The sequence below is a fragment of the Gobius niger genome (genome assembly GCF_951799975.1).
Source record: "Gobius niger genome assembly, chromosome: 2".
Lineage (NCBI taxonomy): Eukaryota > Metazoa > Chordata > Actinopteri > Gobiiformes > Gobiidae > Gobius > Gobius niger.
This window is the reverse complement of record NC_136853.1, coordinates 14,782,200-14,800,361: the sequence shown is the minus strand read 5'-3', so window position 1 is coordinate 14,800,361 and position 18,162 is coordinate 14,782,200. Positions and strand designations below refer to the sequence as shown.

The 18,162-nt window shown below is 45.3% G+C and overlaps 1 protein-coding gene across 1 annotated transcript in view; it reads right to left on the bottom strand.

The window, feature by feature from the left end:
* The window catches only part of LOC306982967 (matrix metalloproteinase-17-like), a 122,191-nt gene that overhangs the window by 21,564 nt on the left and 82,465 nt on the right, over positions 1-18,162 (bottom strand). Inside the window, exons 5-6 of the mRNA XM_079582609.1 lie at positions 5,896-6,072; positions 1,722-1,824 (exon numbers count right to left, since the gene is read on the bottom strand). Coding sequence (XP_079438735.1) covers positions 1,722-1,824; positions 5,896-6,072 — 280 coding nt within the window. The remainder of the gene's footprint in view (positions 1-1,721; positions 1,825-5,895; positions 6,073-18,162) is intronic.

The following is an 18,162-nucleotide window of genomic DNA, read 5'->3' as shown; positions in this document are numbered from 1 at the left end:
TTTCACCTGAAAAAAATACAAATAGAAAACAATCTTACAATAATATTTATAATTATTCCACAGATTTAAAGTTCTGGGAAATTGTCATTTCAAGAGACATTTTCTCAAAAATCACATTTTTGCGACAATATCTCCACATAGTAACACCTACAGACTTCAGACTCCGGAACAATATAGTCTTTTTCAGAGGGATTTTGCAATATCTTATCCCTGGCCTGATTTACTGACTTTTGAATTTCAAAAAACAAGGAGAATTTTTTTTCTATTTACAGGTTTTTTCACTTCAAACTGCTTTTTTAAAAAACTGAATAAGATGTCCCAAATCCCCTCTGAAAAGTCTTTGTACCGCATATGTCAACAAAATAAAAACATACATTTAGTATATTTATTTTGTCGCCAAAAATACAAGAGATTTTGAGCATTTTAACAAACTTAACTTGCAATGCATGTTTTCCTCATATTTCTGCCAGTAATCTACAGCAGAAGCTTCAAATTGATATTTCTAAATGTAAAAAGTTTCTCTATTGCCTTAAGTAGAGAACCAGCTCTTGGTTGGTTCTCGTTGATTGCGAATAGGGATTTAAATGCTCACATTTAACACAGGGCGTAACTCTAATGAAGTCAGTGTATAAGTGAGGTGTGTGCTTACTAATGCTAATACTTCCGAAAACCGGAAACTTCTGATCAGACTGTTTTAAACACCTGATTGCACTAGATTGTATTATATGACGGTATTATCCGTCTCCTAGTCACTAAGCCGTTGCAAATGGTAATTTTATTTCTCCCTCTTCCCCCATTATGTGGTTCTATTTTAGGCTACACTCTTTTTTCTTATTATAAACTCACATTAGGAGGCGTTACTGCCTGCCATAATGTCCTTTCATTCCAACTTCGGTGCCACCAAAGAACTTCAGAAAATGCTTGCTACTTCTGAAGTGCAAGTCTACTGCAATGTGGGTCTTGCATTTCAGTGTACATTCACTAAACACTGAACTCTGAATCTCACACAAGCGCTTTCTGCTGGTGGCCCTGAATGTTGTGCAGACACAATCCAAAACTGGAGGAAAATCTCTTCCCATTATCCGTGGTAATCTAAAGCAGCGTGAGTTGATATTCTTCCAAGGTGCTTGAGGGAATTGCTTAATTAGGCGGGTTCCCAAGCTCCCTCACAGCCTCTCAGCTCATTTGCACCATTGATTCCCAGTGACTTCATATCAAGCTCCAAAAAATCTTCCCACAAATGCCGTCTGCGACGGGACTTCAATACATGTTTTATATTATTATTATAAAAAAAAAAAAACAATACGACTCTACAAAAGAACATAATGTTTGGAAATGCTGTTAAAAGTAATAGGGTGCAATTGTTTCTTGTGTTTTCAATAATTTGGACTTATTACGGTTATGATGATTTCTCTGCCATTGGGTTGTTATTGGCATGTGCCTTTTTGCCCCAGTGTTGTGGCAGATGGCTGCGCAGAATGACAAACAAACTCATTCATATTTGCTTCGTCAAAACAACATTCTGACTTTTGAGATTGAAGTGATGACCCTGCATTCTTCGAAGTATTCCACTATTTTGCACTTCTCCAAACACGGCGCCCAAAGAATTTGATTTTAACATCTAGTCTCAGAGCCCCTCATTGGTGCAGTGTAGGCCTGAGTTACTTTTCCTCCAGCTTCCCATACAAAAACCTAACTTGTATGTGTTAGTTGGCTCTTACAGAAGCGTCGACCTGTTCTCTGGCACATCCAGGAGAACCGGGGACTCGGCCGTTTGGGCGGGGTTGCCAGCTTGATTTGTGTGGGACACGGACTCTTTAACACCTGAAGGAGAAAGTGAGAAAGTTAATCAAAAGGGATATGGGCCTTGTGATAAAATGTATTTTCTTCTATGTTGCGACATATAGAGACATAGAGATTTCGTCACCGGAAATTCGAAATGAAAAATCACAAACCTTTCCCCACACCTTCTCTTCTCTCTATATTAATTCAATTTCTCACTACGCCATCCTCTCAATTGCGAAAGTGGTGTGATAAAGGTCAGGCACCATAATTAGACTCATTAGCTCCAACTAATACTTAGGTTATATCAATAAACCCTCACCAGGCCTCTGCTACCCCTGCTGCATGCCCATATAATTACAGGAGAGTCATAAGTCATAGTCGAAGAAAGGCTCAACGGAAACATATTCAGTACTATTGCCTCCTCCAGGGTCTGCAGGGTTGGACAAGTCAAATGTAAGCCTTTTTAAGACCCTTTAAGACCACACAATCTCGATAATAAGACTTGCTTTTGAACGTGCAATATATCAATGGACTGTAAAGAAAAGTGTCACATCCCACTGTGATATCAAAAGATATCACAGTGGGATGTTAAGAACTTCATTTTTCCCATTAGGCTTTTTAAAGGAATAGGCCACATACTGAGATATGTTCTTACCTTAGCTTTGACGAGTTCTTTAGGACCTGTCTGGCGTAATAATACCAGGAGTAGATTGGCATCCGCACAGTAGAATAGAACACTTCACTTAACCATATTTAAATAGGGAACACGTGGAAGAGCTTGGTAGCTTCTATCATGAGCTTTTTCGGAGCTATATGACATGTGGGAGAGGCTGCGTATGTGCTCCGTTTGCGTGACAGAGCGCACGGACAAAGACCAGACGGGGATATATTAACTCGGCTAAGGTTAGGTAAGAACATATCTCAGTATGTAAAAACGGTGGCCTATTCCTTTAATCCTTTGTCAGATGTTTGGATGAAAAGACTGAGGAAACGTGTTTCTAAAGTAACCAGACTCATGTTGCGCTGTCACTTTCCTTCTGTCGCTGAGCAGAGAGGAGCGTTAGCTTTCTGTTTGCATAATGAGCCAGTTGTGGCAGGTGTTTCTGAACATTTGGACAAACTGTATTGGGAATTACGCAGTTCATTTCCTTGACTTGGATATTTATTTTCCACGTTGTTTCATATTGGACGTGTCAGCGCCTTTTGCTGAAACTTTCTCACGAAAGTATTAGCATGACAGATGTCCATCAGCTACAACAACACCATAGTCATCTTCTGGATTCCTAAAGAGGTCACACTCTGCTGACTTTAGTCGCTTTTTTGGGCGGATGAAGCTCTGGAGGAGAGCGTCCTTCTGCCCAGTGACTGGGTTGGGTAAGTATGCACTGTGGCGTGCAGCGGCCAAAAGGAGGTGTGACTTTGGGTTCGAGAAGGTACCGGCTACTCATGAGTATGCTTCTGTGCATTTATTGGTCTATTTTTTTTTAAAGAAATTGTGAGCAAATAATTGGGTCAAACACACGTTGTCAGTTAGTGTCAGCGACACTAAGGCTTTATGCCCCCTAGTGGACTTTATTCAAAGGCTACTCTCAACCTGTTAGTAAACAACTTTTACAAATGTTCATCTGTAATACACATGAAAATTAGCCGTATGGCTAATTCTGGCATATTTACAGAATTGCTGTCCCTGAAATAATTAAATAAATAAATAAAATCAGTCTTAATAACCCTACTATCAGGCACAGTTTACATGGATACGAAAGGGGGTACGTTGGTATCAGAGGCATATCTTTTACACTAAAACATACATCTTATTGCCTGACACTCGGCTTGACTGAAAACTGTAGTAACTGAGGTAGTTCCATATCTCAGCGGGAGGCCGTGCTCAGCTGCTCGGTCACTTGTGTACAGGAGAATATGAGGACGAATGCAGAGCGGTCAATGCAGCCCTATCCGAACACTGATTGGCTAAACTCAAGGTCTCATTAGAATGTGTTTGAAGTTCCTCACATTTATATCTAGTCAAATAATGGCCTGTATATAATTTGTAATGACTTCATTTTTCTTTAGAAAGCTCCAGAGTTGCCTTAAAAAGCCACAATATCCAGGGAAGAAGAAACAGATAAACTGTCTTGCTCTGTGTTCTCACGCCGAGTTAAGGAAACAGGAGAGCTTGCTGGACAAAGGCGTGCACTGCAGTTGAACTGGTTTTGTTGACGCCTCATCATTTTTATGCGAAAGCAGATTGAGAGAGGACCTGACTGCTGCGTTTTCCTGGAGACTAATGCTGTGTAAACGGTGCCTCAGCTGATAACTGCTCATGGCTGGTCTATTTATCTGCCCTGGGCTGTGCCGCTGCCTCATTAGCATTGACAGTGTCCTTCAGGCTTGGGGCGTATGAGGCTGTTGCATAATCTTGTTGTTCAATCTTTCTCACCTCAGCAGCAGCACCCCCAGGACACCATGAGGTGTCTCCAGATCCATGTGGACTGGTTGGGCGATCGCTCAAGAGTCCTCGAGCACCCGATAGAGGGTATTCTGCAGTGCTGTACCACGACCAGGGCGAAAATCACACTTCTCCCTCTGAATCAGCAGTTCATGCGTTCTGGGTCAAATTGGATTCCTTTAGTGGCTTGGCGCGTCCTCTGTGCAGAGCTCAGTCATAGGTGAGGAGCTCTGAGTAGAGCCGCTGCTCCTTCACGTTGAGAGGAGCAGGCGGTGTATCCCATTGGGAAGAGGCCTCGGGGAAGACCGATGACACGCTGGAGGGCCTTGGTCTCTAAGCTAGCCTGGGAACGTCAGGCGTGGATAGGGATTCCTGGGGACCTCTGTCTCCACGACCCCGGATAAAATGAAAGAAAATGGATCGATGGATATTTTTCTATACAAAATATCTGCTCAAATAACTAACATATCAATATTACAAATGTATTAGATTTAAAGTGTACATTTGTTTGTTTTCCTCATTGTTATTTATACATGTATAATAACTAATAAAATAACTATTTCATCAATTGCAATTAAACAGTCTTCCATAAGGCAACAGAAAACACTGTCGAAATTATGCCTTTGTATGTTATTTTGAATGGAGGCTCAAAAAATAATTAAAAAGAGTCTTGTCCAATGTATTTACTTACTACTTACATTACTACTGTGAGAGTGGAAAAGAGAGACTTCATAGACTTTACCCCTAGAGATCATAGTTAGCATTAAGTAAATATATTTACATTCTGTACATTCAGAGAAAGTAGATAAGGGTAAGGTTAAGGTTAGGGATGTAACGGTTGTTTGCAGTGCAAGTGCGATATAATAAAACGTTTTCCATTATGAAATAAATGTTGGTTATTAGTTAGTATCAGTATTTATAATCTCAGTATAACATTTTTGAAAGATGCTACATAATAAGAGGTCCCTTGGGCTCACAATGCAAAACAAAATAGGAAAAAAAATTGTAGCGTTCTTGCGAGTTAAGGGTTCAGTTTTGCTTTCCATAGAGGGCAGCTAAAAACACATTGAGCAACATATTTGATTTGAGGCTCATGTTTGGGCTTTTCCTGGTCTGGATTATGCTTGTACTTGAAATATTGGCTAAAACTTGCACCGTCACTTTAGTACGATACACATCCTCAGATTCTATTACCACCCCTAGTTAAGGTACATTTATTGTCTATTTCAGGGAAATAGGGCCCAGCGCCTTGTGTTCATGCATCACAGCTAGAAAGCTGGGGCCTTTCTGTGTGGACTTGCATGTTCTCCTTGTGCATCCACAGCTTTCCTCCGGGTACTCCTGTTTCCCCTATCACTAAAAACAGGTACAATAGGCCAGGTTAAGTGAGAGTGTGTCTGAGAGTGTGAGTTTGGGACAACGGGTGGGAACTTGTCCAAGTGTTTTCATTAACATGCACTGTCCCGATACAAATAAAGAAACAAGACCATTGGGGCACCCTGTCAGAATCAAACATTTTACCTTGTATTCTTTAGAAATTAACTCACTAAGAATTTAAAGTGAACACAGTAAAATGTGTTCACTGACCAACATCCCCACTAGTGTTTTTACAGCATGATAAATAAATAAATAACAAATATACAGAGTATACAGTAAAGTCCTACCATAGAGCTGCCACACTCGTACTTTGTCTTGATAGGGCAGGTCGTACTTGAGCGGGTCTCCCACTGGGCCCTGGTAGTACGGCCTCATGATGGATTCTATGGCGGAGGTGTGCACCAGACCGATCGCATGGCCAAACTCATGCACTGCCACTGCAAACAAGTCCATCCCATGAGAATCTGCGGAGACAGGCAAGGAGATTACACTGAAGAGAGCCATCAGAAGACTGCTCCTTTCTTGTTCTAGTCTAAAGCTGCTTTACAATTTACTGCATTTCTTAGTCACTTCGCAATCATGGCCCATCTGTATCTACAGAGGTGTCTCTGGCAGACTGTCAACAACCCTTCTGTCCACCACCAGTCAGGTTTCAGATTTGTATTGACAAAATGGGCAATGTGCTCCAGTGACCATATCCTTGAACGTGTGTCTTGACCAACTGAGCTACAAGTAACTAAATAAGTAAAGTTTATTTACAGTATAAACATCAAATACAACAAAAGTAAAAAAAAAAAAAAAATCCATTAGCCAAAAGCTTTTTTCAAATGCTTTTTAAAAGAGTCCACAGTGTCAAGCTCACAGAGGAAGTGGGGCAAGCCATTACAGAGTCCGGGGGCTATAGCTTCAACTGCCAGATCTCCCCGAGTTTTGAAATTAGTTTTGGGGATTTTCAGGAGACCCTGGCCTGAAGAATGAAGCGTGCACCCTGAGGAGTAAGGACACAACAAGTCAGCGATATACTGTACAGAGCGGCCAAACCATGCAACGCCCGGAGAGTCAGGACTAAAACTTTACAGGAAGCCAATGAAGATTTGATGGAATGGGGATGATGCCGGCTGTTCTGGGTGCACCTGTCAAAAGTCTGGCAGCAGCATTTTGTACAATCTGAATGCATGCATGGATGATAATTTTAAGGTTCGGTTTTGACATTTTCCTCACTTTGGAGATATTTCTCAGGTGATAAAAACAGTTTTTGGTCAGCTGACGAGAGTGACCCCCCAGAGACAACCCCAAGGTTTCTCAGGCTGGTTTACTACTACCATCCCTTCATTGCACATGAGACAGGATGAAATAACAAGGTGACAGACAGATTGTTTCACTACTGTAAAAAGAAACACTGACAAAAGGACAATGGAGTAAGGGACTTGTTGATAAGGCTATCATCACATTGTCACCTTGGATTGGTGTGCATGAGTGTGAAGTCTGAGACCTTTTGCTGGATCCATATTCCCGATTGAACTTGTGCCTCACATGTCACATTTTGCCAAATGACACGATGTCATTTTGAAAGGTGTAAGAGACGACTAAGAAAGTACGGACAGCTCTCGGGCATGTGCCGCCACTATAGACACATGCATGGCTGTAAAGATAACTGCGCTATCACATCCCGTCTTTGTGTTGCCAATCAAAACTTAAGTGCATTGATGGCCTAGAGAAACTGCAGGCAACGAAAGCGCTCTTGTTTTGACATTAAGCATTACTTAAGAGAACAGCATCTTGTCAATCTCTGTAATTAAAGACAATTCCTGAGGGAAGAAGGTTTAGAATGAGAAAAAAAACAAAAACAAACATGGATTGAAGAGTAGTTAACCTAATGCTGGCCTTGAGGTGTTGGCTTCTATGCTGACTGTGATCACATGGGGAAATACAGAGTGCAGCTTTTATCTGTGCATGCACATGGTTAGATACATAGAAATGGGAAATGGGATTAAGCGCGTGTGTAATGTCATCATTATATTATTGCCTGTAAGACGTAAAATAGGCAATAACATCTGCTGTAACAGGGCCTCTGGGTTTTATTTCTGACAGCTATCAAAATACTGGCCAGAGTGCGCCCAGATTGCAAGGCATGTTTATTTATAGCGCGCACACCGTACAAAAGAAGATATGCAAAATTACGATCAGGTTAAGTTAAGGCAAAGCACACACACAAAAACATCAAGACATGGGAGATACACAGGTCACGTGACGGTATTTCTTCTTGGGTTCAGGAAGGATGACTGGTTACTGACTGGGGCTCAGGAAACGTGTTGAGGCAGACGCAGAACGATGGGGGCGTGGTTAGGGGGGGTATGTGTGTGCAGTTGTTTACAATCCTTGAAACCAGTGCTTTGCAAAAATAGCCATAAGAGACGTCAGTCCTTATCTGTCTTTTAGCCCCGTGGCTTGGCCTTGAAGGGAAAATGTTCACTGCAGGGAGATAAGAGGCCCAGCTGCTTCCAACGTCCCAGGAAGAAAATAGTTATTAATAATCATCAATTTATAATTAATTCGCTTTTACTTAGTCTCAGCATGTTCTCCAGGACAGGTAGTTCCCTTCACAGTTCATCCCTTTTCCTGCCAAAATATAGTGTGCCATGCTTTGTCCGTCTCCTCACCATGCTGCCAGGTCACATATAACAGTTCATTGCTGTGCGTTACTTTCCGGTGTAATTCCATCACTCGGTCACTCCCTGGTCCAAAGTGCTCTTTAATTCCAACCGACAGCAGCGGGGTCTTTTTGCAGGCTGCCGACGTCCCATCCTTCCGATAAACCAGGACAGCGCCTAATCCAATAAGCATGAGGTACACTGTTATCAAGAGTCCAAATAAGTAAATATCTTTGATGTCTTCGACCAACAGGACGGCTAGGCAAATGATAATCCACTTGCTCCACACATCCTTCGCATACCCAGCTGTGAAAGTCTCGTGAGGGCGAACGACCTCCTCCGTGGCCCCACTTTGTCAAAAACCTTATCAATTGCGCTGAGAGACCAGTTAATCAATTCCATAGTTTAGTGGTTCGGGAGGACAGCGAGCAGAGGATCCAAGAGGAAAAAAAGTCAGATAAAGACACTCGCAGAGGCAGGAAAAAGCATGTGGAAAAACAAGCGTGTGGGTAGAGATGCTATATGACATTGCCAGCACATAGTGAAGTAAAAAACTGCTGATGTTACTAACTTCATTTGGCAGTTATAAGAGTTATAGCAGAAAAAATTGTGAATAATCCACAACTTTAATCAAAAAACATACAAAAAATATTTGCAATAACAATGGTCATCAAATGTATTAAATTTGATTAATTATCATATGTCACATGAAGGTTTTGTTACTTACTCACTATGGAAATATTTCTATGAAGGAATATTTATTCCAAAATATTTGTCAAGTAGAAGTGAAAAATATTTTATAATAAAATGACTACAGTTACTCGAGCACATGTAGGCCTATTGAGTGAACAGCGACTCCTCCTGCGACTGTCCACATGTTCAGAGCCTCTTTGGCCAGGATCTATGTGCAGACGTGTGTTGTAGCCGCTGTCAATGTGCTGGAGCTGGGTCCATGGTGACTCGCTCAGAGTTGATTTGAGTGAAGATATAACACAATTCACTTTGTCCCTCAATAAACTTTCAGCGGTGATAGAATTAATCGTGTTCATTTCGTACCCAAAGCCTTGTTATAAGCCCCGGCTGCATTGTGCAGATCGAAAATCTGAGCGCCTGTTGCCATAACAATTTCCGATCGTCAAAATTGTTGGAAACTATATATCTGGGAACTAAATTTCTATTAAAATACATTGGAATAGTATTTTATTCATCAATTCTATGCCTCTACAATAACTAATAATAACTTTGTATGAACCTAAACTGGAAGTATGTTAATCACCATTTATGACCAAAGGTGGGCCCACTTTTGATAGAAGTATTTGGAACTAGGCGTTATCTCAGCTTTTGACTGCTACGCTGATTCCTCCTGCTAAAAATACCAATAGCATTCTATTACAGGTCAGAACTGCCCTCTGACTGAGAATCCAATATCAGTTCAGTTCTATCAGCTTTATTCTCAATTCTACCATATGTAAAGCACCAAGAGTAGAGAGAGTCATTCATCACTTGATGCGCCACCTGGAAACAGCGTGATGTCTTTATCCTACAGAAGCAGAGATGCGCAGTCAATGGGTGAGGAAAGAGCTTCCCTTTGGTCCTCAGGGAGCTGACATTGCTGCTTTACCACCCCCTGGTGGCCAGGATCGGGGAGGCCGTTCCTCCCAATCACCCCTGTCCAGGTCTCACTGTCGTTGCACATGGGCGTTGAATCCCAAGAACAATGGAGTCCCGAGTCAGAGCACCATCGAGTGTACCTCCCAGGGACTCCAAGAAGACCGGGTACTCTGCACCGATGTTGGGCCCATGGACCACGACAACGGTGAGAGAGAGCTGCATGAGCTAAAAGCAAGCCCACACCAGAACCAGATGTGGAGCCCCCAGCCTCTCTCCAAGAGTTGGGATGCAAAACCTAAGCTGTGCAACGAGGGCAGGCCCACGTCGTCCCTTTAGTCTGAGCCCGGCCGGTCCCTGTGGGCAAAGGCCCGATCACCAGGCGCTCGCATATATGCCCCAACTCCAGGCCTAGCTGCAGGGTCGGGCCGCACCATACTATACAAAAGAGTTTTCTGAACTGCTCTTAGTCTGGCCCATCACTTAGGATCTGTTTGCCACGGGAGACCCTACCAGGGGCAAAATGCCCCAGACAACATAGCTCCTAGGATCATTTGGGCACACAAACAACCCCACCACGATAAGGTGGCAGTTACCGGGGCGATAGCTAAGTAATAATTTAACGTAATCATTTATTTTATATTATTTGACCTTTATGTAACCAGGGAAGACCCACTGAGATTAGGCATCTCTTTTTCAGGTGAGTCCTGGCCCCAGAGTGGTAGGGGAAACCGGAGTACCCGGAGGAAACCTACACATGAGGAGAACATGTAAACTCCACACAGAAAGGCCCCGTTCAGGAGGGAATCAAACCCGGAACCTTGTTGCTGGCAAGCAAGAGCGCTAACCGCTGTGCCACCGTGCCGTCCAACAATAATAATAATGTTAACAATAATAACAATGATTATTACTATTATGACAAACAATAACAATAGTGATAATAACAATGATGAAGATGATGATGATGAAGACGACCACAATACACAAAGAACAATGTAATAATGATAATAATCCATCCATCCATTTTCTTCCGCTTTATCCGGGGTCGGGTCGCGGGGGCAGCAGTCTTAGCAGAGATGCCCAGACTTCCCGATCCACACACACCTCCTCCAGTTGTTCTGGGGGGACCCCGAGGCGACACCAGGCCAGCTCGGAGACATAGTCCCACCAGCGTGTCCTGGGCCTTCCACGAGGCCTTGTCCCACTAGGACATGCCTGGAACACCTCCAGCGGGATGCGGTCAGGAGGCATCCGGAAGGAGCAGCGACTCTACTCCGAGCTCCTCTCGGGTAACTGAGCTCCTCACCCGATCTCGAAGGATGCGCCCAGCCACCCTGCGAAGGAAACTCATTTTGGCCGCTTGTATTCGCGATCTTGTCCTTTCGGTCATTACCCAAATCTCATGACCATAGGTGAGGGTGGGAACGTAGATAGATCGGTAAATCGAGAGCTTTGCCCCCCGACTCAGCTCCCTCTTCACCACGACAGACCGATACAGCGACCGCATCACTGCTAACGCCGCACCGATCCGTCTGTCGATCTCACGCTCCATCCGTCCCTCACTCATGAACAAGACCCCGAGATACCTGAACTCCTCCACTTGAGGTAAGGACTCCCCACGGACCTGAAGAGGGGAAACCACCTTTTTCCAGTGGAGAACCATGGCCTTAGATTTGGAGGTGCTGATCCTCATCCCGGCCGCTACACACTCGGCTGCAAACCGCCGCAGAGCAGCTGAAGGTCCTGGCCTGTTGAAGCCATCAGAACAACATCGTCCGCAAACAGCAGAGATGAGATCCTGAGGCTCCCAAACTGGACACCCTCCGGCTCCTGGCTGTGCCTAGAAATTCTGTCCATAAAAGTAATGAACAGAACCGGTGACAAAGGGCAGCCCTGGTGGAGACCAACACGCACCGGGAACAGGTCTGACTTATTGCCAGCAATGCGAACCAAGCTCCTGCTGCGGTCATACAGGGAACGGACAGCCCTTAGCAGAGGGCCCCGGACCCCATACTCCCGGAGCATCCCCCACAGCGGTCGAACGCTTTCTCCAGATCCACAACACATGTGGACTGGTTGAGCGCATTCCCACGAACCCTCGAGCACTCGATGAAGGGTATAGAGCTGGTCCAGTGTGCCACGACCAGGACGAAAACCGCATTGTTCCTCTTGTATCCAAGGTTCGACTATCGGCTGGATCCTCCTCTCCAGCACCCTGGAGTAGACCTTACCGGGGAGGCTAAGGAGGGTGATTCCTCTGTAATTGGAACACACCCTCCGGTCCCCCTACTTAAAGAGAGGGACCACCACCCCGGTCTGCCAATCCAGAGGCGCTGTCCCCGACCGCCACGTGATGTTGCAGAGACGTGTCAGCCAAGACAGTCCTACAACATCCAGAGACTTAAGGTACTCAGGACGAATCTCATCCAACCCCGGAGCTTGCCACCAAGGAGCTTTCTCACCACCTCGGTGACTTCAGCCCCGGTGATGGGCGAGCCCACCTCCGAGTCCCCAGCCTCTGCTTCCTCATCGGAAGACGTGACGACGGGATTGAGGAGGTCCTCGAAGTACTCCTTCCAATGCCCGACAACATCCCCAGTCGAGGTCAGCAGCCCCCCACCTGCACTGTAAACAGTGTTGGTGAAGCACTGCTTCCCCCTCCTAAGGCGCCGGATGGTTTGCCAGAATCTCCTCGAGGCCGACCGATAGTCTTCCTTCATGGCTTCTCCGAACTCCTCCCAGACCCGAGTTTTTACCTCTGTGACCGCCCGAGCTGCAGCACGCTTGGCCTGCTGGTACCTCTCAGCTGCCTCCGGAGTCCCACAAGCCAACAAGGCCAGGTAGGACTCCTTCTTCAGCTTGACGGCATCCCTTACTTCCAGGCGCCACCACCGGGTTCGGGGATTGCCGCCGCGACAGGCACCAGAGACCTTACGGCCACAACTACGAGCAGCCGCATCGACAATGGAGGAGAACAGGGTCCACTCGGACTCCATGTCCCCAGCCTCCCTTGGAATCTGGGTGAAGTTCTTCCGGAGGTGGGAGTTGAAGACCCCACTGACCGAGGGATCTGCCAGACGTTCCCAGCAGACCCTCACAACACGCTTGGGTCTGCCAGGTCTGACCGGATGATAATAATAATAACAATAATAACAGTAATAATGATGATGACGAAGAAGATGATGATACAAAGAACAATGTAATAATGATATTGCAAGAAAACACATTTAGCATAAAAACATGCATAGAAACAGAATAATCCACATAAAAGTGGGTCGGTGAGTCTTGATGATGAAAATGCTTCATCTTACACAAGAGGCTCTCCCACAGTGGTTCATTGAAGCTGTCTGAGATCCCAAGATCACAACTCACTCCACACATGTTGATCTAACGTGGATATACTTTAGGTATATACGAGAGATCTGTGTGAGGTTTGGATACAGGAAGGGATCCAGAAAATGACTCTGCGTAAAACTATAAAGGTTCAATACAAATACAAAGGTCAGTAGTTACATGAATCAAATAAAGATATAAAGTACAGAAAAGAACGGATGAAAATGGAGGTGGCCACGTCTTACTGAAGAGGCTCTCCAACAGGGGGTCGGCCCGATGTTCCCCGGGTCCGATGTTCCCCGGGTCCGATGTTCCCCCGTACCTCGGGGAACATCGGACCCTCCGGACGCCGGAGGGCCCGGTGTTCCCCGACCGATGCAAGCAGTGAACACGCCCCCCGCCTCTCTCTTCACCGCTTGGCACAGAGCGGCCCTGTACGCGCGGATAATGGTCCAACAAGCGGCTTGGTTTCGCTCATAACTAGCCTACTGATTAGGCTACTTTATAACATACTATAAGTCTTGTAGATCTCGCATTGTAATAGCCTACAACATTTTTGTACAACTTCAGAATAAGAACGTGTCGCAGTTTAGCAACACCAAACTCACCCACAGCCGCTTTTCTTTTTTGTAAACAGATCTCCCCCCGTTTATCCTCGCAACCTGCTTGATTGGTTCGTTGTTGTAGCTCGATCGTGCGTAAATCCATGTTTTTTCTTGTGATTGTCCGTGAGCCCCAGCGTAGTCCATTACGCGGCGCGCGGAGAGCCAAGTGCAGCGGCTCGTGCCATAGCCGCTCCTAACTCTCAGCAAGTTTGTTCTGATGGCTGCACTCCAGCCTTATACACATTAAATTAGGGGTCTTTTTACGAATGGGGCAACATGCATTGCGTCCTCACTCCTCTCCCAGTGCCGCCGCCTGTCATGCGCGCATTACGCACTGTGCTTTGGCCATCAGACGCTCCGAGAGGCACCACTGAGGACACTGACACTGAATGACGTTGAACTGTATTTGCGCCGCTGTTTTTTGACATGAAAACGATCCATAGCCTATATTAAATGAGAACGCTGAGGAAGCGCAGCAAAGGAAAAGAGATCGGGGCTTATGGCACAATTACGCGGCACCGCGGGTGGACCTGTGAACACCCAATTTTGTCCAAGCCCACCCCACGGTCCTGATCATTCAGTGTTCACTGCCTCTCCCAGGACAGAGACATCTGCGCGGTCTGCACCTCTGTCTGCAGGACGCGCACATCTGGCTGTCTCTGTGCAGATGTTGCATCGTGTACCAGTTCCTTGTGCCTCGACATGTCATCCCTGCTTGCACCCTCCGCTGTGACCGGCTCACTACAGGCTAACGTAGTGTTGGGGCATGAGTAGCCTACTTATATTTGCTGATGATTGTTTTACGTTTTGCCTGATGAATGAAGAGCGCTGCATTATGCCTGTGCGTAAGTCTACCCTGATCGCATGCAGCGTTGGCACTTGTATTGACGGGGGAACATCGGGACTTTTTAATATGCGAGGTACCGATGTTCCCCGGGTCCGATGTTCCCCCGTCAATACAAGTGGGGGAACATCGGACCCGGGGAACATCGGACCCGGGGAACATCGGTACGCACCCCTCCTACAGTGGTTCAGTGAAATCTTTACTTCTGAGACCCCAAGATGAAGTGATGCTGACTCCTTTCTGATTAAGTTAGGACTTGCTTTGACAAAGACCCGCGATGAAGATGGAGGATGGATTGTGGTCCTCAGTTCACTAAGACTATCTACCCTCCACTCAGACCTTAGTGCACTGGGCTGAAGCCAGAGACCTCGGGGGGAGACGCTGGGACTCCCAGGGCTCTGCAAACAAACCTCGCCCCTAACAGTCTCTACGCTGAGGTGCATGACTGCTGCAGCGCAGAGCTGTGACACCTGCCCTGGCTCCCCGCTGAAGCGAGCGCTGTACACCGATCCTTTAGACTCAAGGGCCTCAGAGCGCTGAGTGGACCTGCATCCCTCCACCACGGTCTGAGAAACACTCCCAGTCAAGGCCCTGGAGGGTCTGCTCTGCGTCCCTCGCCGTAGACTCCAGGTGTGAGGGGTGTAGAGTCTGGTCTCGCTGTGGCCCGGAGCCTGAAGTAACTGCAGCGACTTCCTATCGATGTCTCTTCAAAGCGTCTTGATTGGGAAAGAGAAATGTGTGAGAAGAAATGACGTCTGTGGCTTGTCAGAACAAGCGACTGACCCAAATGAGCTGTCGGTCTGAAACACGGAATGTGTGATGTCGGCAACAGATCTGATGCTGTCACTGCAACCGGCCAATCAGAGGTCAGAATCTTTTTTCTTTTTTGTTGCCATGGAGATTACTAAATTACCTAAATAGAGTTTGGGATGGAATGTTCTGAAGTGAAAGTTACCATAGAAACCCGCCATGTTTAGCCTCGTACCTACTTTATTTCGTATAAGGGTCGGGAACTTCACAATTGAGCTCTGTTATCAGGTGGGAGGGTGAACTCCTTTGAGACGATGGATCTGATTTTCACTAGTGTCTGGTCGTGACGTATGTAATGCGCCCGAGTGAGTGAAGCGAGCCACTATAACTCTTGGGGACATTCCTTGCACATTCCAAGGCTTCAATTTTAGTTTCTGGACATTTGGGAGCTGAGCCAGGACGGATTGAAGAGCTTCCATTGCTTTCGTATCCGCCGCCATTGCCAAACTACAACCCGCAAACCCGTCACCTACAACACCCGCCTCCCCCGCTCGCTGAATAGTAGGTAACGTCAACCGATGTAACGCAGCCACTGAGATCAAGCCCAGACGTACATGCAGGGCAATTATAATCGACCGGAGTTTACGGATGGCTAAGCCCAGGCTACGCCATGTTTGGGAGAACTAGCAAATCGATGAACCTGAGCTAAAACCAGTATAAAAAGTCTAAAAGTGTCCAAATGCTTCTATGTGAACAAAAATTCCAGTATTTTACATTTACACAGTGGCATGCTGGGTAGGAAATTCCAAATGTTCGACAGTGGGCTACAGAACTTTTGGGACGCCAGAAAAAAAAAAAACATTTTTTTTTAATTACAGTAACATGAAGTGCTGTGAAACATTGATAAAGTATCAATACTTAGTAAGACGTACTGTGTTGTGTTACAAAATGATATATTGTTCCAGCCCTCAGCATCAGCGGCTAAATCTGATCTGGAAATGAGTGAATGGTGCGTTTATTCAGTCAGCAACAGTGGTGAAGATGGTAGCGAGTCGTCTCATGGTCGGGAGGTCGGTGGTTCCAAACCCGGCTCGGTGTGTGCACGGTGTGTCCTTGGGCAAGACACTGGGTACATGGTAGAGCCCGACCGATATGGATTTTTGGGGTCTGATCCTGATATGAAAGGGATTGACCGATAGCCGCTATATAGAACGATATTTTAAGTAATTTGATGTGGTTTTTAATCTCTCATAATAATAATCTCTCTAATAGCCTATAGGTAAACATTTATTATTACAGTAAAAGTTTCAATCGTAGGAATGTATAAGAATATATCTAATAGATGTCGCCCAATGTGGGTTTTTCTAAGGCTGATACTTTTTGTTATGTTGAATTAACACATTGAAGCCTGTGGCTTTGAGTGACAGGCCCTGAAGCACCGTGGAGGCTCGTAGCCGGTCTGCCCGCCCTGTGAGGATGGGGCTTTCCTTTTTCCCCTTTTTAGGAACATGCTCCGCAGGAGCGTGCTGGGACCTCATTTCGGCCCAGGAGTTTAATCATTTAGATTTAGATTTAGACACCTTTTCTTATCACAGCACACACAGTCTGAGCCTGATACAGCACCAAGTTATGTAGTTTCTACATTCAACACTAGGGGTGGAACGGTTCCGCTCTCTCACGGTTCAGTTCGGTTCACAGTGCAGGATCCACGGTAATGGTAAATATTCATTATTAGGCAGAATCCTATTTGTAATTTTATAAATAAACTAACAATACTTTTATTTATTTATACTATTATCTAATTTTTCAAAGCTGCTTTTCAATAAAATGTGCCCCAGCTCACAATCCAAAACAAAATAGAAAACCCAGTGCTCCAAAGTTAAAAGAAGTGTGGACCATGTGCTCGTGAAATGATAAGTTTCACTCTCCATAGGGAGTTAAAACAGCAGCTCATTTGATTTGTGGCTTGTGTCTGGGCTGTTCCTGGATGACATTCCGCTTGGACTTTTTTGGAAACAAAGTTTTGAGGCGTTGTTTTGAAGTTTTGAAGATTGGATCTTACGTATTTGTCTGCGCCACCATTGTGCAGTGCACTGGATCTATACTTTAACGCAGCCAGAAATCCAAAGAAACACAGAAGTTTAGCAAATAAAAATATTTGTCAAAATGTTGACTGCCACAAAGCAAGGCAACTCTATTTATACCACACATTCCATGCACAAGGTAACTCAATGCGCTACATATCTTATTTATTCAGAACAGGGTTTAGTGCTGACAAAAAAAAATATCCTGGAGAATAGTTTAAGTCAGCTTTAACACTACTTGGGAATATCACATACTGTATATGTGCACGACAGGGGGCAGCAGAGGGAAGGAAGGTGACTGCAAGGTGTATGAAGCTGTCCCTCAGACAGTTTCTCCTGATGACAGAACTTAAGAGGCTGTGAGGTGGCTGTACGCTAGACTGTCTTATTTACTATATTTCCAAACTTCTCCATCTGCAAAACTTTCTACGTAACTTTCAGAACATCACAGGACATGCGCGCTTTGATCTGAGCTAAGCAGATGTTAAATAAAGGCTTGTTCGACCATGTTCAACAACCTAGGGCTATACGCCTTGAAGTTTGCCCCCAGGGTCAGCAGATTTGTTGACATTTGCACAGCAAAGCTGGAGGAACCTGAGCTGACTGAACTGTTACCGGTCCATGGCACATTCATTATCATTTCATTACTGCTTGATCAAATGAATGTTTGATGTTAGAG